Below are 24,409 nucleotides of genomic sequence, written 5' to 3'. Positions count from 1 at the left end.
TGTCGAAGCGAACAATATCGGTTCGGTCATGAGAGTTGAGTTGTATTCGGACGTAAGGAAGCATGATGGTAGAGTAATACACAGACGATCAGCAATTAATTCCATCAATATATGATCGGTTTCAGATCTTCACTTCGGATCAATCGAAGTTTCGTTCCGACAGTCCACTCACACTTGACAATCTGGTTCAACGGCAGGGTCCGCAGCTATATCAGTTGAGGTGGACTTTGAGAACAGTCAACAGGAGATGATGGAATCCAAGATTTACGGTATTTTTGATCGTTCAAGCACGCGTTCTTTGGTACAAAGCGGAAGTCGAAGGTCAATGTCGACTATGCGCGAGAGTCGGATTTGTTGAAAAGATATGAGAGGCAGAAGTGAAGATAACGAAGGTGAGAGTGATGATGATGATGATAGAAGGTATTTTGTCAAAAGCGTAATTAAGGGAGAAGAGAGAAAAGAATGACAAAGGGGGGAAGTTAGCAACTAAGGAATCACTCCTTACTTCAGTAGTGAGTAGATTTTGGTACTGCCCAGCATTTCAAACTCTATCACCCTTCCTTCTTTGTAATCGTTTCTCAGGGTAAACTGTTTAAGAAATTAGTGTGTTTTTAGAAAAAAAGGCAGGGGGCTTCTAGTAAAAGAAACGAAATGTGGGGATCGATTTATGTCAGGTCCCACCAGATTACCTTTTAAAAGTACGTTAGCCGATACGTACGTCCACCTAATTGATTCTTAGTGCTTTCAGTTAACTTTTTTGCCTATTTTCGGAGAATAATATTGCAAAAGGGAAAAAGCCAAAACCCTGGAATCTGATCAGGCGGTTTAAAGGGTATTTGAAATTCATCATCATCTTTCATCATGTTTTCGTTACATTCCGCTTTATGCTTGTGGCTTTTTTTCGGTCTTTTCAATATACTCACGTTCCCCTCTTTTGTGAAAAGGGAGGCTTGAAACCGAATTCTGCGGAAGATTAGGGATCTCGGTGACAATTCAAGATCGACATCAACTAATCAGAAAATATGCATGTAAAAGTGATATTTAGAGATTATGAAATAATCCAAGGTATGTATGTAGGTTGGGATTTGACCATTCTATCTCCACGTTGGAGTTATGTACGATTAAAGAAAGTCCAGAATTCGATCATCAAGTACAAAAATGTAGCTCGGAGAATTTTGTAATTGAGACTTATAGCAGTTAGTCAATTCAATTTTATGGGATAAGTCAGGAACCCATTAGTCTTAAATCCCCGAATACAAAATGACGGTATCTAAAGATCAAGAAACTGCATCATCCTTTTTTCTGTTTAGGCTTTTTTCTTCCGTGCCGTAAATCTCACCTAAAATAAACATTACACGCGTTCGATTTTAGACTAGTCCCTTTTACCGATTCGTCCGAAGAATGTTTAAATCTGTATCGCCGCGGATCTACGTTGTCGGTCTGCGTGGCATGACGAAACCTTAATCATGTGGCATTTGATGTAAGCTTGATCTGCATTTACATATGAAGTTGAGTTCAAAAGCTGTTGTCGAACAGACGTCAAGCAGTTCATGCGGTCATAGTTTCAGGTCACGGTCAAATGACGGTGACAGATAAAAGATGACGAAAAATGAAACACAGCTCAACACCCTGACACGTATAGGAAGACCTCTTTTCAAGTTAAAGTCAAACTCCATTGACCTGATATCCTTTCAAGACGCTCCTTCGATTTTATCTTTGACGCGGATCATCTCTCATTGAGTTATGCGTCATGATATAGCTAAGGATTCACATATATAGCTAATCATCGATCATCAAGCTGATATCTTTTCGATATCAATCAACAACAATCAGTATTTCGTCAATAATATAGAAACTTTCTCAGTGACTGTTTTGACAATTTGAAACGACAACATGTCATCAAGCGAAAAAACTCAATCATTATTAAATATAATTAGACAAGCTGATAATTTTCCAAACTTTTCCACAGGTTATCCAGAAAGACATCCAATAAATGGTAAAAGATTAATACCTTTATATTTATCTCAAAAAGATTTTCAAAATAAAATTGAACCTATTGGAATTTTACCTGCAATTTTCATAAATGAAATTAAGAATGAAAAAGGTTTAAAAATCTTATCAATTATGAAAAAATTAAATGAAAAAGAAAAATCAGAGAAGAGAAAGATTAAAGAAGAACAAAAAAAATCCAAAAATTCAAATGAAGATAAATCAAAACAACAAAATGAAATTACGAAAGGGAAAGAAAAAGAAAAAGAAAAGAGAAAAGAAGATTATAAAATTACTGTACTTGCTATTTACTTTTCTGATGAAGTAAATGCTAAAGGTGTAGAAGGTAGGACTGAGGTTATGGCTAGACTTGTAGACAGATGGAAGAATGAGAAAAAGTTTGGATACGCTTTAAAAGGTAAAAAATGTTTCTCCTATCCTGCCCAAAATCAGATGGAAAGCTAATATGCTGTCTCCCGATATTCAGCATGGACAGGTGAAAAAATCTCAATATACGCTTCTACTCGTTCTTTATTCTGGCAAAAGGATAAGGAACTAAAAAACAAAGCGAGAAAACCATTTGGGAATGTCGCTTTTGAGATTGAAAGAGCTGCAGCCCCAATTTTCGGTTTTACCACATTGGGAGTCGATTTAATCGGCACGTGCCTCTGTTTTCAACGCATAGATAGTGAATATGGGCTGATGTATCGAATCGTAACAGCTTATCAAGACGAGGGGGATAAGTTTGGAGTTTGGGTAAGGAAGCTTGAGAACGATTCACAGCAGTACGCTTTCTCATATATTCTATGTTACAAAACCCAATTGACTGATTACGTTGCAGGTCCAAAGGGAGATACAGAACTGTCAATGTGAGCTCATTCTTGTGATTAACAAGAATTTTGCTGATCAGCAACTTTGGCTATAATGCCATAGACTGTATCAGGAGCAATCGCAGCAGGTAAGACTCCCCTCGACGCTGTGATCGTGGCAGCGAGGGAAGAAGCTGGATGGGCAGAAGAACTCATCAAGTCTAATGCCAAGTGAGCTTTGCGCTGTGGCAGGCAGGTAATAGACGTTAGCTGATGATACTACTACAGAACCGCAGGTCTGATTTCATTGTTTCAAATCTCCAAATGGGGTGGTCTTTTACCTTGTGAGTGAATTTAATCGCCTGCTTCAAGATAAAATATATATCGCTAATTTTATGATGTCACGGAAAGGCTGCGAGTAAGCCTGATTCGAACTTTGTATGGATGGTTGGTGAATATTGCTGACACTGTCATACTTTAGCTACGTATACGATCTCAAACTTCCTTCAGAGGACCCTCAAACCCCGAAGAAAGTCGGAGAAGACAATGCTTTTCAAGTAAGTTTAGGAAAACTCTCACTTTGCTAGCTTAAACGAAACTTATCAGATTCCATGTGTCGTAGCTTCTATCAATTTCAGAGTTATTTTCGGCTCTTGAAAACAACGAATTTACTCCCAATTCAAGTGCTATCATCATTGATTTCTTGATCAGACATGGTCATATTACTGCGGAGAACGAGCCTAATTACTTGGAAATTATTAGGAGATTACATCGAAGAACTGGTATCGCTGGACCAGGACATTGATTCGAAGTCATCTTTCAGCGCGCCTTGCTGAGGTGCTTCGAGCGTAGATACGTGTTTTAGATGTGTTTTTCATTATACTCGACACATGTTGATTAGCACAGAATCGTTCGATCATGCATGATATTCAACCTTGTCATTTATGGATGTGTTCGCAGACAATTCCGCCGGAAGAAATGATAGGTCGGTAACCATCCGCGCCGAAGTGTTCGAGTGACCACCTGATCCCCCACCCTTCTTCTTTCCATGTTCACTTTGTTGTTCTCGGGCGAAATTAATCACGCTCTTGTTGAGTGTATCAAATAGCGTCGTCTACCTCCACTTCTTGATGAAACTGCTTGCTAGTATAATATCACCTTATTCAATTTCAAACAATAACGGAATACGGCTAAAAACGTTCTCAAGCAAGCTTAGTAGACGATATCCATCCAATATGTCGTCAGATTCCATGATTAGGTTGACGAAGTTGAGGGAATTGATGAAGGATAGGAATATCGATGCATAGTGAGTAAGAGCCATCAGCTGTAGTATACTTGTCCTTCCCCATCGTACAATCGAAGTACTTTGAGGTCACTAAAGACAGTCTGTTGTATGTATGGTTGGTAGCTGACTGACGATAATGTGGTTACAGCGTTGTACCATCAGAAGATGCTCGTATGTCATCGTCAAATTCAATTACAATACACTTTAAGCTGACCATACATCTCCATCAGACGCTTCCGAATATCTCGCACCTTGTGATGCTAGACGGGCGTACATAACGTCATTCACTGGTTCAGCTGGATGTGCGGTAATAACGAAAGATGAAGCTAGATGTTGGACTGATGGAAGGTATTGGATACAAGCTGAGAAGCAATTAGGCGAGGGGTGAGTTTACTTCTAAATACTTCTCAAGTCACGGCATGCTGATACACCTTCCGAGACAGATGGACATTGATGAAATCTGGTTTGCCTGAAACTCCTACGTGGGGTCAATGGCTTAAGACGGTGGGATCCTATATACTCACTCTAGAGACTGGACTGACGAGTACTACAGGATCTCCCTTCAAGCTCAAGAGTGGGAATAGATCCAACAACAATCCCTCAAGCAGAATCTACTTCCTTGTCGACGTCCCTATCCGCTAACCTCACAAATTCGACACTCGTGCCTATAACGGAAAATCTAGTCGATATAATATGGCGAGGCGAGGATTCTCAACCGTCTCGTCCGTCAAACGAAATCTTCCATCTTGCAGATCAATTTACAGGCGAGAATGTAGGATCGAAGATCAGTCGATTAAGAGATAAGTTGAAGAAAATCGGTAGTCCCGGTATGGTAATTAGTAGTTTGGACGAAATTGCTTGGTTATTCAATCTTAGAGGTTCAGATATACCTTATAATCCGGTAAGTCGGGTCTAAGTTCTCCCTACAAACACAAGCTAATCCTAGTTCCAGGTGTTCTTCGCATATGCTATCTTGACAAGAGACGACTGTACTCTTTTTGCATCGCCTAATTCCTTGACCGATAAGGTTCGTCAATATTTACACAACAACGGAATAGCTTTATTAGATTATTGTCAAATCTGGAATTCCCTTGGTAGTTGGCAAAAGAGGTTGATTATAGAGAGATCGCAACCTCAAAATACCAAACAAGAAGCGGTGGTGGATGTTGACATGGATGGTGAAGAACCAGCTTCAAAACGAGTGAAGACTGATGGTCAATCTGACAAAGAAAAGGAAGAAAAAATAATTAAAAGTGATAAAGTACTGATAGGTATGAAAACAAGTTGGGCAATTGCAAAATCAATAGGAGAAGATAATGTAGAAGTTCGTAGATCAATAATTGAAGAATTCAAATCTAAGAAAAATGCAACTGAAATTGAAGGTTTTAGACAATCACATATAAGAGATGGAGTTGCTTTAGCAAAATATTTTTCATGGTTAGAAGAACAATTGAAAATGGATATGAAATTAAATGAATATGATGCAGCATTAAAATTAGAAGAATTTAGAAAAGAAAATAAATGGTTTATGGGATTAAGTTTTGAAACTATTTCCTCAACAGGTTCAAATGCTGCTATAATACATTATTCACCTTTAAAAGAAAATTCAAAAATTATTGATAAAAATAAATTATATTTATGTGATTCAGGTGGACAATATTTAGATGGAACAACAGATGTAACTAGAACATTTTATTTTGGATCTGATGATGAATTATCAAATTTGGAAGAAGAAAAAAGAGCTTTTACAAGAGTTTTACAAGGACATATTTCTTTAGATTCAATAATTTTTCCACAAGGTACAACTGGATATATTTTAGATATTTTAGCAAGAAAATTTTTATGGTTAGATGGATTAGATTATCGTCATTCAACTTCACATGGATTAGGTTCTTTTTTAAATGTACATGAAGGTCCACAAGGTATTGGACAAAGAATTTCTTATAATGAAATTCCTTTAATTGAAGGTATGATAATTTCAAATGAACCTGGTTATTATTCTCAAGGAAAATTTGGAATTAGAATTGAAGGTGTTGATATTATTGTAAGAGCTGAAACTAGAAATAATTTCGGTAATAAAGGTTGGTTAAGTATGGAAAGAATTACAATGGTGAAGAATATTATTATTCCCTTACAATTTAAGTTTAAAAGCTAAATATATTATTCGATAGTGTCCTATTCAAACTTCACTTTTACAGCAAGATCTTTTGTCACCTTTCGAAAAATCATGGTTGAATGATTATCACGCTGAAGTATTAGATAAAATTGGACCTTTACTGAAAGACGATGAAAGGGCTCTGAGGTGGTTGAAAAAAGAATGCAGACCTATATAAAGTGATAAGGTACTATCAACGTACCATGCATATGCATATACATATATGATCACCTATGCAGTGAACAACTTGTAAAGATCGTCTATTTCTGAGCATCTAAAACTCAAATCCAGCTTGTCTAAATACGTTGAGATCTGCTCCAGGTTCAGCATTTCCAGCAAGCTGGTTCATATTCTGGCATCACAAATAACATCAGCAACTTGCCCGAACGAACGCTGTACTGACTCACCAATGCGACTAATGCCCTTCTGAGGGTTGACCAGATACTCCATGAATCAGACGAAAGTACATCACTATCACCCTCATCTGTTCGGGTGGAGTGCAAGGATAAAGCCGCCAAGACTAGGTTAGTAAAAAAAAGTTAGTGGACAGTGCGACATAGCAAAGAAAGCTGAATAACTCACGATGTTCTGCGGATTCCTTATATACACCAATGTTCAAACCTATAAAGAACGTTGTCTTAGCTTTCGATGTCACCTCGCGACTGTGAGCTCCACTCACAAGCTACACCAAGATTGAATATTGCCCTCGTAAAGGTAGGCTTCAGTTCCAAAGCCCTGCGGTATGCATCAACAGCTTCTTCCGAATTTCCTCCATTCGCGAGCGTAGCACCAAGTCGGTTCCATAACAAGTAATCCTGTATCGAACCATGGTAAGCATGGTTTCTTCGAGCAATTCAGTTAGCTTACGTCTGGTTTTTCGCTCAAAGCATTGGTCCAACACCCTCTAGCTTCCTCATAATTATCCATCATGTAGTACAAAGTACCCAAACCGACTTGAACATCCGGATCTACGCTCTGATTATTCTGCCATTGATCTCTTGCTAAATTCAAGTATCGCTCAGACATAGATTGATGCAAAGCCCATGGAGAGGTGGTTTCGCCATTAATCGATGATCTGGAAGGTGCTTCTCCGGCGAAATTTGGATGAACAAGGGACAGGTATTGGTGTAAGACGGTAAGAGCGGCTAGATCGAGTGACTCGTTCACATATGAGATTGCGAGGTTCTGGATGATTATATCAGTATTGATCTATACTTAATGGCGGAGGAAGCGTAACTCACTGTCAGCATTTCCCCAGCAACTTTCTCTTTCCCTTTGACTCCTTCTTCAACTAAAGTTTTTCGCCCCTCTTCGAAAGCTTTTAGAGCTTGCTCCTCTTTCTCGTCCATCGCATGTACTCTTCCAAGTAAGGACCACACTTCGGTCGCTGAAACCCCTATATTCTGACGATCTTGAGCCGTTGATCTCTGGACGAACGACTCAAGCATGAGACCAGCTTTGGTCAGCGATCCGCCAGTGTTGACTATCTGATTGGCATCATTCCACAAAGCCGCTAATTCGCTTGAATCATGGACATTGTCGGGAGCTTCAACACGGTGTCAGCGTTCAGCGGTACATCGATATTATGTCAATCTGAACAACATACCGAACTGATAGCCTGCAGATTGAGGGATCCCGTCGTCCCGAGTAAAGCTAGCAAACGCATTCCGTTGATCAGATGATTCCAAGCCATCAGGAATGGATGTACTACCGATATCGTTTTGAGGAGCTAAGGTTGTATCATCAAGGTCTGATCGATTCAAGCTGTCATTAAGGGTGTCAAATAGGTCATCTTCATCATTTGTGAACTACAAGGCCAAGCAAATCAGCTTGTTGAGCCGAAAACTCCAAGATGTAAGAGACACTCACTTGGGAGAAATCATTTTCCCATTCTGCCAATTTGTTTAGACGCTCTGCTTCGGGTCTCAAGCTTTCCCAAACAGCTTCGAAATCGCCTTTAGGTTCTCGTACAGCTTCCTTAGCTTCTTCCTCTACATTCATTGTGTCCTCAACTATAGGCTGCTCCGCCACTTCGATACCACCATTAATTGATGAAGAAGCTTTGTAGTCTTCTTCTGCTCTTGCGAATAAATCGTCCATCTCCTGTTGATTCAATTGAGGTTGCATTTCGACCTGTGGAGGAGGTTGAGCATGTTGTATACCCCCATACATTGGTGTGAAAGTAGGTTGATATCCACCATATCCACCAAACTGGGGAGTATAACTAGAATATCCATTCTGATAAGTTGATTGAACAGGCGGGGCAGGTTCGACAGCTCGGCCTTTGCCTTTAACTTGAGATTGGTTGAAGTTTTGGAAGTCATTAGACCAGGCTGAGTTAACTTGTTGTGATACAGGAGGAGAAGCAATCCGTGCTTGCTGTTGGACTGGCGGAGGTGGTCTAGCTTGGAGTTGTGGAAGGGGTGAGTGACCGCTTGATCTTACTGATTCCCATTGTGCGTCAAATCCTGGTCTTGTAGCATGTATGGCTGGGGAAGGTTGAGCAAGCGCTGCTGATAAATGAGAAAGGTTGAACGGGTGCGGAGTGGTGTGAAGGGCATTTGATGAAGATTGACCTTGAGATTGTTGAATTTGAGGAGAAGGTCTGAATGCGGAAGAAGAAGAGCTTGATCCACTAGAAGGTGTGAAGCGATCCTACAGGATAAATAAAAGCATGAGGTGCTGATTGATTAAAGAGACCTACCAGTCCCATTCAAGAGCATGTCGAGTATTACACGATATTCTGGCATCTGATCGATAGCGAGATAAAAAATCAACTTACTCTGAGAATACTGTTATCCTGCCCTTCTCTCTGACTGATCTTTTTGAGAGGATTGGAAGATCCAGCCTTATCACCGCCCAAGAAAGACTGCATGGTAACGAGTTTGACTTGGATTTAGGCCAAGTTTTGATCGTGTTTGAGAGGAGGAAAGAGGAAGAAGATTACACTCTTATGCGTATTTCGTTCACCGATGATTACCGGTTATTTGACAGTGCACCTTCAACCGATTACGTTCAAATCTCTAATAGTTCTGATTCATGATAGATTATGCATTACAAACATTCCGTTATCATGGAGTATGGATCATGGAGTATGGTACAAAGTGATGCGATACGCTGTCTACTGTATGGATGTCTATCTAACATAGAATCTAATTCCCCTCTTATGATTCATCCTGTTCCTCGAGTCGTTCTTGAGGTAGTTTCCAATCAACAACATCTTGTGAATTCGCAGTCAAACCACCTCCAAGTGAAATAACAGTAAAGATTAATCCAACAGTGACTACAAATTTCCAAATACCTCCTCCTCCTGCTGAAGAATTATTATGTTCATTTCCTTCTTCTTCTTCATTTCTTATTCCATCTTTACGTCTAGTCTTAGAAGTTCTTGCATTTGGATTATAATTAAAATTATATTCATAAGAATATTGAAAATTTGGTGGAGTTTTTCTACCAAATGGTGTATAATTTTCTGTTTTTGGATTATTACCTGATTTTGCATTCATTTGAGCATTTGCTGAATTCCATGCTCTATGTGGACCTTGTGCTGCTCTATGTAAATATGGATCACGTGGTGAAAATGATGAATGTCCTGATGTTCCATGAGAATGAGTTCCATATGTTTGTGAAGAACGTGATTGTGATGCAGGAATTATTGATAAATCGTATTGTCGTCTTATAAAAATCAATATCTATTAGTTTAATTTACTCATTCCACTTGTTCATAGTCAGACGGAATTGAATGATTTAAAATTTACCTCTTACTATCATCTCCTAATATAGCATAAGCATCATTAATCTCGTGAAATTTCAACGTATCACCTCCTTTTGCATCGGGATGATATTGTTTGGATAACTGATAGTAGTTGTGGAGAATAAGCGCTGATCTTTGTGAACTTGTAGACTTCCTTAAGGTAAGAAATGGAAAATGTAGTCATACGTGACTGCTCCATCTTAGAGAGAGATGAGGAACCTCAAATAAAGAAGGAACAGGAAAATCTTACTCACCTCATAGAATCTAGCTTTGATTTGCTGTTTGGTAGAATTTTTTGAAAGACTCAAAACATCATAATGACTTAAATTACCATGTGTTCTAGCTAATCGTCTAGATGAAGAGTTGAAGGATCTTAATGTAGATGGACCAGCATGTGCTCGAAGTATTTTAACGTAAGGGTTAATAGAATTGAGGATCATCCTTCCTCTAGAATTACTGGTCTAAGGCTATTCCTCAACGAATCGGATGATCCTCTTGAGTTTATGGTTTTGAATAAATAAGTGACTAACTAACTATACTAGAAAACCATTTCACCTACGATTGTGGACTTGTAATCGGCCGATATGACGTTCAGAGAGTGGAGGGGATCTTGGAAAATCACGTGATGAAATGTTGATCGATTGCTACATTTGACCACGATAGTACTGTGCAAAATATGCATTGTTCATATATATTCGTCAAAAAAGTAATTACTATAAGATATATGCACCAGACGCAGCTTGGCATCAAGGTAAAAGAAGAAACTAAGAAAGTTGTGACAACAAAATAAAAAATCTATACTAATAAAATTACAAAGTTATATGCGTAGGAGCAAAGCGTCCATCAGGTTCTATTACATTATACAAAGGTGTTTTTTTTTTTTCTTTTTTGGATCAACTTAGAAATCAGCATCTAGTGTGAAACCAGCTTTAACGGCTGAGTGATCCGCTGTAGCACCGACAGATTGGTTAACACCTGATTTTGAATATGCCGATACTCTTGATTCGAAGAAGTTTGCTTTTCCTTGTAATGAGATCATTTCCATAAAGTCGAAAGGATTTGAGACGTTCCATATTTTTTCGTTACCCAAAGCAACCAGTAATCGATCGGCGACGAATTCGATATATTGACACATGAGTTTGGCGTTCATACCAATCAAAGATACAGGTAAAGCATCAGTGAGGAATTCTTGTTCGATAGCTACAGCTTCTTTGATGATTCTGGCAATTGTATCTGAATGTGGTCGTCTTCTCAAGTGAGTGAAAAGTAAACAAGCAAAGTCGGTGTGAAGACCTTCATCTCGAGAGATTAATTCGTTAGAGAATGTTAATCCAGGCATGAGACCTCTCTTTTTAAGCCAGAAGATGGAAGCGAAAGAACCAGAGAAGAAGATACCTTCAACAGCGGCGAAAGCGATTAATCGTTCGGCAAAGGTGGATTTCTCATCGGTGATCCATTTCAAAGCCCAGTTGGCTTTCTTTTGAATACATGGGATGGTGTCGATGGCATCGAAGAGGTAATTTCGTCGTTCTTGATCTTTTATGTAGGTGTCGATAAGCAGGGAGTAAGTCTCTGAATGGATGTTCTCCCTAAACAAAGAGTCAGCGAATAGCTAGGCGATGAAGGGGGGAACTGACTCACATCATGATTTGGAAACCGTAGAAGCATTTGGCTTCAGCACATTGGACTTCGGCTGAGAATCGTTCAACTAAGTTCTCGTTTACGATACCGTCGGACTGGTTTTATGTTGATTAGCCCAATTATTCGAAAAGTAGAAGGGATGACTCACGGCAGCGAAGAAGGCTAAAACGTGTTCAATGAAGTATCGTTCGTTGTCGTTGAGCTTGTTCTCCCAATCGTGAAGATCAGGGGCAAGGTTGATTTCCTCCGCAGTCCAGAAAGAAGCTTGAGCTTGTTTGTACATTTGCCAGATCTACGAGAATGTCAGCATAGTTGCGAAATGAATGGATGGTCAACTTACTTCTCGGTACTTGATGGGGAAGAGTACGAATCGAGAGTTGGTTTCTTGTAAGAGTGGTTCATCTTTCTCTTCACAGTTGATATCACCAACAAATCTGGTTCGGTATTCCTCTGCTTTCTCTTCAGGTGTTTGCTCAACAATTACAGGTTTCTCAATTGGTTTGGTGACAGCTTGGAGTTTGGAGAGGAGGGTTGGCTCGGAAGCCTTTTTGGGAGTGTTGAGATTGAACTCGGCAAGAGCATTAGCAGCTGCCTTGGATGGTGTTTCTACGATGGACATGGTAATGAGTTTGGATTTAGGTTAGGCTATTAAATCGTTCAACGAAGAAATGAGAATATAAAGAAATAAAAAGGGGAAATATAATTTCGGTTTTTGAATAGATGAATGAGGTTTTATATATGTATCCTGAGCATGAGCATGCTACGCGATCTTAATCCTGTAATGTTTGATCATTCAACCATACAGTGTATCAATATACGATGACATAGCGTATACCCTAAGAAATGTAAACGACGCGTCCAATGTGTGTGTTCGTGTTCAGGTAATGTTCCAAATTTTATCACTCAAAAGACGCGAAAATGGCTGAGAGGCTGGTTCCAAACATGACCAAATCACGTGATTTATCGAGGATTTTGCGAAATCACAGCTTAAAATCCCGTCGGCCGGGAGTATTCTTGTACACGTCAACCGTGATCTGGCATTATTGCGGAAGGATGATACCCTTACGTGGAATTATAAAAGCTGATAATGATAAAAGCAAAGATGACTAGATTAGATCCAGGAACAGAAAGGTTGGAAAAGCAATTCACGTGAGTGGAGGGGGGAATGAAATGATAAATGATGATGATGTTCAACCGATGTTCCAGTCTCGCTAGTCTCGTAATTTACAGCACAGTCCAACGCCAAGGTCGCATCCAAGGGCATCAGCATCGTCATTCAACCTCTGATCAATCATCAGGCTTCCCTTTCAAAGAAGACTTTCCTGGCGGACACTTCCTGTCGGCCGAATACCCATTACTCAACCGCGGATCGAGAACATTACGCCTTTTAGAAACGCGTATACGCGTTGTCAAAACAGAGTTGATTAGATTACTCTGGCGGCCAACGATCAAGTTATATCACTTTGTCGACTTATCAGATTAATCACTCAGGCGCCATCCTGTACGACCAATACGCTTAGCTGGGTGAAGTCAAGACTGAAAGGCTAAAAGCAAACATGGCCAAGACAACTCCCAGTCAGCCAAAAGCGTGTGTACACCTTCCTTCTGACAAAGTCCCAATCTGACGATGTGTGCAGTACGAAGCAGTCTTCGTTAGCTTCTTTCTTTGGACCGCCTAAGCCCGGTCCTCGTCCACCATCTACCAACCCGGCTTCATCTCCCGCAACAAGCAACAGTGTTAGAAAAGCTGTTCCCAATGCTCCAGCCAGCTCACCCGTAATTCGTACGACACAAGGCAAAGATCTCGTTGGATCTAGCCCAGCTGTGGGCAAAAAGCAAACCTTTATAGGAAGCGAAGATGAGCTAACCCCTCCACCGGAGTCTGGACCGTCGTCAGCGAAAACCAATTCTGGCGGAAAGAGGGTCGTAGCTGAAGATACTGATGTGGACATGGATGATGAAATCAAAGAAGATGAATTGGCAGCGGATGGATCGCCCATCAAGATGGTAAGCTACTGTCTAATGATGTATCGGGTCGTGCTGACTCTTATCCTAGGGTCGAAGAGCAAAGAGGAAAGTCATGTATGTCGAGTCCGACTCGGGAGAATCGGATGAGGACGTGGTGTCGAAAGACAAGACAGGTGAGTTAGCCTCACAGCCGACAAAGACTAAAATCCCCTCGGTAGCCCGAAAACCCAGAAAGAGCTTGAAGGCAGAATCGGACGATGAGTTTGGGTTCGATGAAACAGATGAGGCAGCGATGGGTGAGTCAATGTATCAATGTTGCGGAATAAAATACTGAGGGTCAGACATAGCCGCTCTGGCGGAGGAATACGAAGCATCCGTCATATCTCGTTCTCCTTCTGCATTCTCAGCATCTCCTGAACCCATCAAGAAGAAAATTGCGCCCAAGAAAGGCTTTGTCGCGCCAAGATCAGCTCCCAAACAGCCTACCACCTCGTGGAACGCACACAAATTTGATAACGACGAACTCCCCGAAGCGTCCTCTTCAACTACTCGACCCGGACCACGTCCTTTGCCAAATAGTAAAAGCGGTAATGGTACGGGTATATCAGCGCAATCGAACAATTCGGAGACAATGTTCTTGACCAAAGCCGAATTGGCAAAGTTAGAAGCCAAGCAGCAACAACGAGAAGCTGAAACATGTTTCGATTTCTTAGTCAACCCTAAAGATAGAGACGGACATACCCCAGATCACCCGGATTATGACAAACGTACGCTGTATATCCCTAGGAGCAGATTCGACGACAAAAAAAAGGGGGGGTTCACACCTTTTGAGGCTCAATTTTGGGAAATCAAACAGAATCACTACGATACGGTGTTGTTCTTCCAGAAGGGTAAATTCTACGAACTGTATGAGGACGATGCGATGATAGGACATCAAGAGTTCGATCTGAAGCTCACTGATCGTGTCAAAATGAAGATGGTAAGTTTCAAACGGAGCAATGTCGGGCTGTAGATTGATATCTGCAAATGATAGGTTGGTGTGCCCGAACAATCCCTGGAATACTGGATACAAAAGTTCATTGGAGCTGGCCACAAAGTTGGTATCGTGGAGCAAGTTGAAACTGCTATTGGGTGAGTCTTGCTCGATGGAAAAGTAATGGCTGAGGCTGAAGGGTGGTCGGGATAGGTTGCAAATGAGGAACAAGGGGAAGAAGTCCGACGAGCCGAAGATTGTCAATCGTGAACTAAGACATGTTTTCACAAACGGTACAATTGTCAACGGGACATATCTCAGTAGTGATGAGGCGAATCATTGTGTCGCCATCAAGGTTAGATACATTTGCGCGTTCGTTTTGGAGCGAGTGAGCGCTGACGAACCCATCTAGGAGTTTGTCTCTGAGACAGACGATACATCGGCTTTTGGAGTATGCATATTGGATGCCTCAACTGGATCTTTCGACCTGAGCGCTTTTGAAGATGATATTTGCCGAACTAGGCTGGAAACGATGTTTAGGCAGATCAGACCCAAGGAATTGGTACATGCCAAAGTGAGTCGGATCGCCTGCGAAAGATATCAGAAATTGAACCAAGATGTAGGGGAATCTATCAGTGCATACAATTCGAATGTTGAGGAACATCCTCCCCTCTTCGACGCAATGGTCATCGTTCAAAGAAGGTCAGGAGTTCTGTTCAGCACAAGAAACCCTCAATCGACTCGGTGAATTTTTCGCTTTCACCGAAGAGGAAGTAGCGTTGGGCAAGAAAGCACCTATACCCGATGCTATACGGCAGCATCAGCAGAATCACTTGGCAATGGAGGCACTCGGAGGATTGCTGTTCTATCTTAGATCCTTGCAGTTAGACAAAGATTTAGTATCGCAAAGCAATTTCAACGTCTACGATCCGCTTGGAGAAGGCAAGAGTTTGGTCTTGGACGGTCAGACTTTGGCACATATGGAGGTAAGCTGTCAATCTCCTTTTGAATGAGGGCTCGAAAGCTGACAAATGGCGAAGGTGCTGGTCAATGGCGAAGGTGGCTCAGAAGGGACGCTGTTGGACCTGCTGCAGAGGTGTACTACACCTTTCGGTGAGTGTTCTCCCTCAAGGTGCTCATACTTGCTGACGGACAAGTACAGGCAAACGACTATTCCGAATATGGCTTACTACCCCTCTTCGGGACGCGGCGGCCATCAATGAGAGGTGCGAGAGTTCAGACTGTTGGTTAAAGGATATGGCTAACGCGTTGTGCAGACTCGATGCTGTGGAGGATTTGATGAACCAGACATCTAATTTCAATCGAGAGTTTGAGCAATTGTGTAAAGGTCTTCCCGATCTCGAGGTCAGTTTTTTAAGCGCGATGCGTTGACAGAGCTGATGAAACCGCAGCGATTGATTTCTCGTATCCATGCTGGGAGCGAGAAGGAGAGTAAATTTCTCGATGTCATCGCAGTAAGTCCTATAGTAATCGCTTGTACGGTGGTCATGCGTGCTTACCTGTATATGTAGAGCTTCAAGAAGATACAAAAGGGCACAGACAGGCTGATCCGCACTGCGGAAGCGTTCAAATCGCCTAGCGTTGCTGGATTACTCAGAAGTCTACCTGATTTGTCTACTCATTTGGGACACATCGAAGGGAAATACGAGGTGCCAGACGATGGTGAGTTTATACTGTCAGATGGAGGTCGTCGATAGAACTGATATAGTACGAATGCAGAGAAAACAGTTACAATATTACCCATACCTGGAGCTGATGAGGAATGCGATGAAGCAGACGAAGCTGTCGCTGAACTGGACGCCAAACTCAATGCGATCTTAGCGAGAGAGGCAAAGGATCTGAACCTGCGTGTAGATCCGAATTATAACAGGTAGGTTTTCGCCCTTCTTCTCTCTGATCAGAAGCTGACTCAGGACTTCCGCTTCGTAGGCCAAAAGATGGAATTCGTTTCTGGCACAGTAATCAGGGTTTGAAGGAGATTTACTATATTGAAGTACCTGCTGGAACTAGAGTTGGTCACAATTGGGCGAAACAGAACGCCACCAAGGTGAGTTTAGCTACGAATAGAAATATGTCCTCTGCCATGCTGACTCAAAATCACCCTTTACTTAGCAATATGCAAGATACTATACATCACAAATCCGACCCCTCGTGGAGGATATGAAGGAAGCTAAAGAGACGGCAAGCATCAAGAAGAATGGATTTTATAAGAAGCTTCTAAAGGAATTTGATCAAGATCGAACCGTTTGGATAAAGACCGTCAGGTGCGTCGTCACGACATGGGCTTATGAGCTGAGCGATCGCTAAACGTATGTTACAGGGTAATAGCCGAGCTAGATTGTTTGGTCTCCTTAGCCAGGGTATCGAATGATATGGATGAACCGAAATGTCGACCTGAATTCATCGAAGCTTCGTCGGCATTTATCGATTTCGAAGACCTCAGACATCCTTCAATGTGCTTGAGATCAGATTTTATATCCAACAACGTTCAGTTGGGTTACAAACAACCTCGACAGGTCTTATTAACTGGACCCAATATGGCTGGTAAATCCACGTTATTGAGGATGACAGCAGCAGGAGTCATCCTTGCTCAGATGGGATGTTATGTGCCTGCCTCTGTAGCAAGATTGAGTCCTGTTGATAGGATCCAGACTAGAATGGGAGCGTATGACAGTGAGTAATACTCTTGTCTGCATCAACGTATTTTCGCTGATTTGATTTTAGACATGTTCGCGAGCGCTTCAACTTTCAAGGTTGAGTTGGACGAATGTGCCAAGATTCTAAGAGATGCTGGACCCAAATCTCTAGTCATCCTTGATGGTGGGTTGACCTGCAGATCTTCGAGAGAAATTCGAGCTGACCGGTGTAACGCGTTTGCAGAACTTGGTAGAGGTACATCGACATATGACGGTATGGCCATCGCCGGTGCAGTCTTACATCATCTAGCTACTCATACTCTTCCTTTGGGATTCTTCGCTGTAAGCGGTCATCTCATTGCAGCTTCGAATGATGGATGAAACTGACAAACGCCTGATAGACGCATTACGGCTCTTTGACCGACGATTTCAGCTACCATCCGAATATACGAAAAATGCATATGCAAACTCATGTAGATGATAATCTTCAACAAGTTGTATTTTTATATAAATTGATACCAGGAGTAGCAGAAAGTAGTCATGGTACTCGTAAGTACATCTTCTCTATTCATCCTCTTGTCATATCATTACGCTGATATCTGAAACTTCAGATGTCGCTCAAATGGCAGGAGTACCTATGGAAGTTGTTCAACGAGCTCAAACAGTTTCAGATGAATTCTTTAAAGCATTTAACGTTAAATTAACGAAAAAAAGAAAATCAAATTTATCTTTAATGGGTCAATCTGATTTTTCATTCTTGATCAAATTGATTAATTCTCTTACTAATAATAATGATGGAGGAATTCAAAGTAAAGCTAGTTTAGGTGAACAATTGGAAGTTGTTCGTGAATGTATTGGACGATATGAATTAAGTTGAGTATGTATTCGTATGTTTTGAGTTGTATATAGAATATCATGTATCTCCAGATCGGGATACCTATGTATGCACATATGAATATATGTGTATCACGATTTGTGAAGGAAGATGGCATAATTATGGACAATGGAACTTGGTAAAATTAGCTACGCGTGATATCCCATTGCGTGCCTGAGCCGAATATGAAGTGAGAACATGATTAAACGATAAGTCATGACGAAACGAAGGTACAGTACAGTGCATGATTTTGGCTTCTTGTTATATTCTTTTGTTCATACCGTGTATTAGTTGAATGAATAGCTAAGATACTAAAACTTAATCGAGAAATTCTATCCTTTTTTTGATTCAAAATCCAAAATGCGCTCAGTATTACCAAATGGATATTATTATTTCTTTTGGATACTTGAACCTACATTAACAATAGCAGGTGGAATTTCAGCTATTTTTAATCCTGAAAATTTTGGTAAAAATCAATTACCTAATAATATTGAAAAAAATACGATAAATATAGGATCAACTTCAAGAGGTCAAATAATAATTTCACAACTTGGTTCATGTAAGTATCCTTCATTTTATATCCACCCCCCCCAAAAAAAAATCAAACAAAAAAAAGAAAAAGCTAATTGTGTTTTTGGAAATTGTGTGTGTGTGTGTGAAGGTTTTATATTACTTGCTATGATTTCTCTTTCACTTATTTATCTTTTTAAAAAATATTTAAATGATAAACCTTTAATTTTAGAAAAAATGTTAAAAGGTTTACTTATTCCTCTTGCTATTGCTGATGTAAGTTGAATGAAAATAATTAATTAATTGATAATGACTTGAAACACTGATTTTTTAATGTATAATTTTTAGTTATTACAGTGAGTTTTATTTTGATTAATATCCTTAAAAGTATTTCTGTCAATCAAATATCGAATGAGGAATTGACAATTTACGATCATAGTGTATTCGTCACTTTATTACCATTACCCATTTCTCATTTGAAATCACCTTTGGAATGGACATATATTTTGCATTGTACAGTATGGATAACTCTCACTTTGTTTATAACTAGGTAAGCTTCCGATAACGTGGAATCAATTGTAGACGAAGGAAAGTTGACAATTGTTTTAATAGGATATCATGGTTAATAGGTATTGGAAGACCATCTGCGAAATCCCTCTCATTCGCTAAACCACTTAGTAAAATTGGACAAAGACCTATACCTCTTCCTAAACAATCCGAATTGGTTGTTGAACAGGTTTTGAAAGCTAATGTTGAAGAGACAGAACAACCGAGAAGGAGAAATACACCTAGGAAAACTCGTCAAGTAGAGTAGTCTCATACATTACGAGGAGACGGTGCTTCTTCCTTAATATGCATCAGTTGAATCGAATCCAGACCTAATGCATAGTTTGTGTTGTGACTTTGTAGTGGGTCTGACTCTGCTTGTCTCTCTAATGCATTGCGAATGAATTGAACATGATCGCAATCTGATAATTATGTAGACAAATGAACCAGGATTGATTGATTCCGGCTATATTCTTATTGATGCGGAGGCCCTTATTTATCCAGCACTTTCTCAACAACACGACACGATATCAGTTTATATCGACATTCTTCTTCATTCTTTCGTATAATCATCTGAATCATCTAAAACACATAATACACTATGGCAGCATTAATAGAGGGAGACCTCTTACCTCCTACACTTCAGAATATATTAGATCAGAAAAGTTTGAAATGGATTTTCTGCGGTGAGTGGAGTTTCCTCCCCTTCCCAGCTTCATGTTATACCTTCCTGTAGCTAATAATGTCTGCTATGGTCTTCTTGAGTAGGTGGTAAAGGTGGTGTAGGTGAGTATTTTCTTTCACTTTATAGTCTTATATCTGTATCAAGAGCTTATTTCTCTTCCGTCTTCTCGAATATAGGTAAAACAACAACATCTTGTTCGCTTGCCGTTCAATTAGCAGCATGTAGAGAATCAGTTCTTCTTATCGTGCGTCCTTTTCTCAATTCTCATTGTATAATCATATTAAGCTTTGTTTGTAATCATAGTCTACTGATCCAGCTCATAATTTGTCCGATGCTTTTTCTCAAAAATTTAGTAAAGATGCAACAAAAGTTAATGGATTTGATAATTTATTCGCAATGGAAATTGATCCTAATGGAAGTTTACAAGAAATGATTGAGAATTGTAAGTTTTACGCTCCAGTTGATCGATGTTCAATCTTGTCTGAGTAATAAGCTGAGACATTTTTCATCGAATCTAGCTGATCAAAGTGGTGGGATGGGAGGAATGATGCAAGATTTAGCATTTGCTATTCCAGGTGTAGATGAAGCTATGGGTTTTGCTGAAATTATGAAGTGTGTTTTAGACCGATTTTTGCAACCAATTTAGAATTTCATTCACTAATGTTTGAATTCCTTTGTAGACACGTCAAATCAATGGAATTTTCAGTTATAGTTTTTGATACAGCTCCAACAGGTCATACACTTAGATTTTTATCTTTTCCTTCTGTACTTGAAAAAGCATTAGGTAAATTAAGTTCATTAAGTGGAAGATTTGGTCCAATGTTAAATCAAATGCAATCAATGTTTGGTGGTGGTGGACAACAAGAAGATATGTTTGCAAAATTAGAAGGTATGAGAGAAATTATTTCTGAAGTAAATTCACAATTTAAAGATCCAGTAAGTAAATTTATTTCCAGCTTTTAAGAAAAATCAAACACGAATTGAAAACTCTTGAAGTAATTTCTTGCTAAATTAAAACTTATTATTTTCAGGATAAGACAACATTTGTATGCGTTTGCATTTCTGAATTTTTATCTTTATATGAAACTGAAAGATTAATTCAAGAATTAACTACATATGAAATTGATAGTCATAATATTGTTGTTAATCAATTATTATTTCCAAAATCAACTGATAATTGTCAACAGTGTACAGTTCGTCATAAAATGCAACAAAAATATCTTAATGAAGCATATGAATTATATGGAGAAGATTTTAATATTGTTAAATTACCTTTATTAACAGAAGAAGTTAGAGGAACCGATAAAATAAAAGAATTTAGTAAAGTGAGTAAACACACTTTCTCTCTTATCTTCTAGAGAAAAAGAAAATCCTTTTGCTGATAAAGAGAATATTTTTTAGATGCTCATTACTCCTTACGTCCCTCCTCAATAGAGAGTTTAGACGTAGTCAGGTTAAGGAGTGGAGATAATGTAATGTATATCGCCGTTTGAATGCATATTTAATATAGCTCAGATTAATTGTCAAAATGATAGCGAGGGAATTGTCACTGAGTCATTTGACACATAGACCGATGATAGAAAAATACATTATCGACTAAAATCCTACAATTTTACTAAAAGCATTTTCATTTGTTTATCTCCTAGCATTTTTCTACAAGTCCTAAGATGAGTTATCTTGTTTCCCGATTGTTATATTCTTCCAGCCAGAACGGATTCACTTAGTAAACGTAAACGAATTCATCATTCTTGAAATCGGTTAAATCGAGCAAAGCTAATCAAGCAGATTAGCTACATTATGTCCGAGTAAACTAAAGAGGTATATTATTACTTACCATTTTGACCAAGGTTGTTATTGTGTTCTTCTGAACCATAAGCTTGATATTTACTTTCCATAGATGTATCTTTAATGAATCTTGGTTTACCATTAGCAACTCTTTGATTTTGTCTTTGTTTATTGAAAAAGAAAAGTAAAACAACTTGAATACCAACACAAGCGAACATTGCACAAAATATACCAAGTGTAGCTTTAAGTCCAGGTATATAATGAGGTTTATCTTTATCAGTGAAAATTGCTGGACCAACAATATTTCCAACTGCTGAAGCAGCATTAAAAATTGACATAATTGCTGCTTTTTTAGTTTGTCCAGCAGTATTACCTGCAATCCAAGCTACTACCATTGGATTACAACCGAATAAAAATGCTAAAAAGTAATATCCTGTTAAAGCTACTCCAATTCTTAAATGTCCTCTTGTATTTTCTAAATAAAGTAAAATTAATCCAATAATTACAACAATAATGAATGAAGCTAACATTGCTGATTTCAATCTAAATTTAGTTGCTGCGTAACAACCAACAAGAATAGCTATAACTTGTAAAAAACCAAATGGCATATTTAAAAGTGAACTAATATTTTTACTGAATCCAAAAGAACCAATTAAAGTTGGACCAAAATAAGTTGTAACTGCCGCTCCAACGTTATTACATAAAGTCAAAGCTAACCAAAGATAAGTTTTTGGATCCATGAATAATTCAAGAATTTGTCTCCATTTAAATTCATTGGTACCTGTACCTGTGTTATTGGCTCTAAGTCTTTCAATAGCTTTTGCTTTTTCATCTTCATCAAAGAATCTTGCAGATGCAACATCGGAATCGATTGTATACCAAATGACAGGAGCGGTGAAAACTGTCACTATACCTGAAATGATGAAAACAAGTTGCCAATTATGAATATGAGGTGAGTGAACGTGACCAAGACCGAAGGATAAGAGTGCAGCTACGATAGTTGCCATACCATTTGTGGAATACCATGCTGCAACTCGAATTGGTTGTTCAGATCTACGATACCATTGAACGGTAAGAAGGGAGAATAAAGGTAAACATCCAGCTTCAAATAAACCTAATAATGCTCGACAAGCCAAAAGACCACCGAAACTGTCAAAGGACAATCAGCTTAGTATGTTTGATGTTTGAGGTAAGAATACTCACGTATGGGCACCGGCCATACAAGCTTGAGAAACACCCCAACAGAATACCATTCCTGTCATAAGGTGTCTGGCTGGAATTTTAACCAAAAGATATGAACTGAAAGGTTGCCAAGCGAGTTGAAGAATTGCATTGATCATAGATAAAAGAGAGTATTGATTTCCATGCAAACCGACTGTAGATGACATTCCCAAATTGTTCGCATAACCAAGGAGCTGATGATGCCTTCTATAAGTATGGCAACAAATTTTATAGCTATAACAAAGAGAACTCACTGTCTTATCGAAAATTTGTAAAAAATATACCCACATGAGAATAGCCAAGATTCTCTTATCTGTCTTTCTTCTAATTCGGACGTTCTAAAAAGTATTAAATTAGACATATATTTGTGTACGTGAAGAACAAACTTACATCCTCTTCTGTGAGTTCGACACGTTCTTCACCAACATATTTCAATGCTCGATCACCATGCTTAAATTCGCTCTCGGTATGATGGTGAGCTTCGTCTTTTAAGTGTTCATCTCCTGCTTCGATATGATGTATTTCGGCTTTCTCCTCTACGGGATAGGAGTTATTGTAAGACATGATTAAATTACTCCAGTTACAAGAAGTGAAGTCGAATAGATGGGGAGAAAAGGGAAAGCAGGGGAATTCAGATCCTTCTTATATAGTTTAGTTGGGTTGGTTGGCGAAGGATTACCGGATGGATCTAGGTTATGATGATATGGGAAGTAAAATGGTAAATCTCGGATCAAAACATCCATATGTAATTGTCAGACAATTACCGATTATAGACGCGTTTGATCTTTATTCTGGATAGAGGATACAAGCTCTGGTTTCATACTGACAATGTGTAAAATTATCACCCCGTAATTTACCGTAAAGAAGGGAAGGAGATCCAGATAAAATTAACGCCAAGTGGATCATCATTAGCGGATCAAATAAACCAAATCATGTTTAAAATCACTTGACTCTTCTATAATTAGAAGGGGAAAAAAACACAAATGCCAAGCAAATGTTTAAAATCCTTATTATGGAAATTCCTCCCCCTTTAAAAATCAGGAACGATTTTGGCCCCATGGGAAAATGGCGGCAAATTAGAATATTCATATACTTTCCTCTCTCTTTTAAAGCTTCAGGATCAGAAACTTAATGTAAAGTTTCTTTAATCGTTAAGTCATCTGACTTTTGGCTTGACACATCCATCCGAATAAAGGTAATATACGGTATTGTTAGGCTATCAAATCCGATTATCAACGGTAATCGACGGTGCAGGTATTCTTATTGCCAAGTGGATGCTAATTTAATCACCAGAGCTAGTGATTCTAGGTCTGCTACGTGGAGAGAGAGAGATAAACTAAATCGGTCCGGAGCTCCTATCGATCGACATGGGGTCTCCTTCGGTGTCCGGACGATCACACATAGGAACCGAAAATAGCGATGAACAAGAAGGAAGGCAAAAGAGCTCCAGCCATACTGATGGTGTTCCGGTCCGATACTTGGAGGATCGTATAAAGTATAATCGAAACACCTGATATGATCCCATTTCAGCGGGCCTGCGTCTACCTGTCATACAAT

The 24,409-nt window shown here is 39.3% G+C and overlaps 9 protein-coding genes across 9 annotated transcripts; 5 read left to right on the top strand and 4 right to left on the bottom strand.

The window, feature by feature from the left end:
* Window positions 1-1,893: 1,893 nt before the first annotated feature.
* On the top strand, window positions 1,894-3,603 carry I206_100984 (uncharacterized protein; the record flags this gene model as incomplete). The annotated part of the gene is made up of 9 exons (XM_070202307.1): window positions 1,894-2,407; window positions 2,477-2,647; window positions 2,711-2,774; window positions 2,831-2,858; window positions 2,923-3,029; window positions 3,087-3,142; window positions 3,210-3,216; window positions 3,280-3,355; window positions 3,421-3,603. 9 exons carry the CDS (start codon window positions 1,894-1,896, stop codon window positions 3,601-3,603), a joined length of 1,206 nt encoding a protein of 401 aa, XP_070058408.1.
* A 430-nt stretch (window positions 3,604-4,033) lies between these two features.
* I206_100983 (uncharacterized protein) lies at window positions 4,034-6,416 on the top strand (the record flags this gene model as incomplete). Its single annotated transcript, XM_019152123.1, has 7 exons — window positions 4,034-4,104; window positions 4,232-4,254; window positions 4,314-4,467; window positions 4,527-4,587; window positions 4,637-4,984; window positions 5,036-6,193; window positions 6,255-6,416. The coding sequence occupies 7 exons, from the start codon at window positions 4,034-4,036 to the stop codon at window positions 6,414-6,416; spliced, it is 1,977 nt and encodes a 658-aa protein (XP_019014261.1).
* A 96-nt stretch (window positions 6,417-6,512) lies between these two features.
* I206_100982 (uncharacterized protein) lies at window positions 6,513-9,113 on the bottom strand (the record flags this gene model as incomplete). Its single annotated transcript, XM_019152124.1, has 9 exons — window positions 6,513-6,590; window positions 6,646-6,758; window positions 6,821-6,859; window positions 6,918-7,053; window positions 7,106-7,423; window positions 7,480-7,784; window positions 7,845-8,046; window positions 8,108-8,893; window positions 9,021-9,113. 9 exons carry the CDS (start codon window positions 9,111-9,113, stop codon window positions 6,513-6,515), a joined length of 2,070 nt encoding a protein of 689 aa, XP_019014262.1.
* A 289-nt stretch (window positions 9,114-9,402) lies between these two features.
* On the bottom strand, window positions 9,403-10,432 carry I206_100981 (uncharacterized protein; the record flags this gene model as incomplete). Its single annotated transcript, XM_019152125.1, has 3 exons — window positions 9,403-9,913; window positions 9,997-10,094; window positions 10,247-10,432. The coding sequence occupies 3 exons, from the start codon at window positions 10,430-10,432 to the stop codon at window positions 9,403-9,405; spliced, it is 795 nt and encodes a 264-aa protein (XP_019014263.1).
* A 458-nt stretch (window positions 10,433-10,890) lies between these two features.
* I206_100980 (uncharacterized protein) lies at window positions 10,891-12,252 on the bottom strand (the record flags this gene model as incomplete). Its single annotated transcript, XM_019152126.1, has 4 exons — window positions 10,891-11,581; window positions 11,634-11,728; window positions 11,782-11,925; window positions 11,974-12,252. The coding sequence occupies 4 exons, from the start codon at window positions 12,250-12,252 to the stop codon at window positions 10,891-10,893; spliced, it is 1,209 nt and encodes a 402-aa protein (XP_019014264.1).
* Window positions 12,253-13,189: 937 nt separating this feature from the next.
* Window positions 13,190-18,108, top strand: I206_100979 (uncharacterized protein; the record flags this gene model as incomplete). Its single annotated transcript, XM_070202306.1, has 22 exons — window positions 13,190-13,221; window positions 13,271-13,640; window positions 13,690-13,774; window positions 13,820-13,897; window positions 13,949-14,580; window positions 14,635-14,732; window positions 14,788-14,929; window positions 14,987-15,148; window positions 15,198-15,560; window positions 15,615-15,687; window positions 15,737-15,800; window positions 15,852-15,939; window positions 15,987-16,049; window positions 16,107-16,257; window positions 16,315-16,465; window positions 16,525-16,642; window positions 16,708-16,859; window positions 16,916-17,268; window positions 17,320-17,415; window positions 17,476-17,573; window positions 17,633-17,780; window positions 17,843-18,108. 22 exons carry the CDS (start codon window positions 13,190-13,192, stop codon window positions 18,106-18,108), a joined length of 3,783 nt encoding a protein of 1,260 aa, XP_070058407.1.
* Window positions 18,109-18,465: 357 nt separating this feature from the next.
* I206_100978 (uncharacterized protein) lies at window positions 18,466-19,429 on the top strand (the record flags this gene model as incomplete). The annotated part of the gene is made up of 4 exons (XM_019152128.1): window positions 18,466-18,664; window positions 18,767-18,891; window positions 19,032-19,165; window positions 19,228-19,429. 4 exons carry the CDS (start codon window positions 18,466-18,468, stop codon window positions 19,427-19,429), a joined length of 660 nt encoding a protein of 219 aa, XP_019014266.1.
* A 333-nt stretch (window positions 19,430-19,762) lies between these two features.
* I206_100977 (ATPase GET3) lies at window positions 19,763-21,280 on the top strand (the record flags this gene model as incomplete). Its single annotated transcript, XM_019152129.1, has 8 exons — window positions 19,763-19,847; window positions 19,930-19,947; window positions 20,023-20,090; window positions 20,150-20,288; window positions 20,365-20,458; window positions 20,527-20,782; window positions 20,878-21,171; window positions 21,248-21,280. 8 exons carry the CDS (start codon window positions 19,763-19,765, stop codon window positions 21,278-21,280), a joined length of 987 nt encoding a protein of 328 aa, XP_019014267.1.
* A 286-nt stretch (window positions 21,281-21,566) lies between these two features.
* I206_100976 (uncharacterized protein) lies at window positions 21,567-23,416 on the bottom strand (the record flags this gene model as incomplete). The annotated part of the gene is made up of 5 exons (XM_019152130.1): window positions 21,567-21,619; window positions 21,681-22,780; window positions 22,835-23,046; window positions 23,107-23,190; window positions 23,243-23,416. The coding sequence occupies 5 exons, from the start codon at window positions 23,414-23,416 to the stop codon at window positions 21,567-21,569; spliced, it is 1,623 nt and encodes a 540-aa protein (XP_019014268.1).
* Between the last annotated feature and the right edge of the window lie 993 nt (window positions 23,417-24,409).

This window comes from Kwoniella pini, chromosome 1 (genome assembly GCF_000512605.2).
Source record: "Kwoniella pini CBS 10737 chromosome 1, complete sequence".
NCBI classification, from domain to species: domain Eukaryota; kingdom Fungi; phylum Basidiomycota; class Tremellomycetes; order Tremellales; family Cryptococcaceae; genus Kwoniella; species Kwoniella pini.
This window is presented reverse-complemented; position numbering and strand designations above follow the sequence as displayed.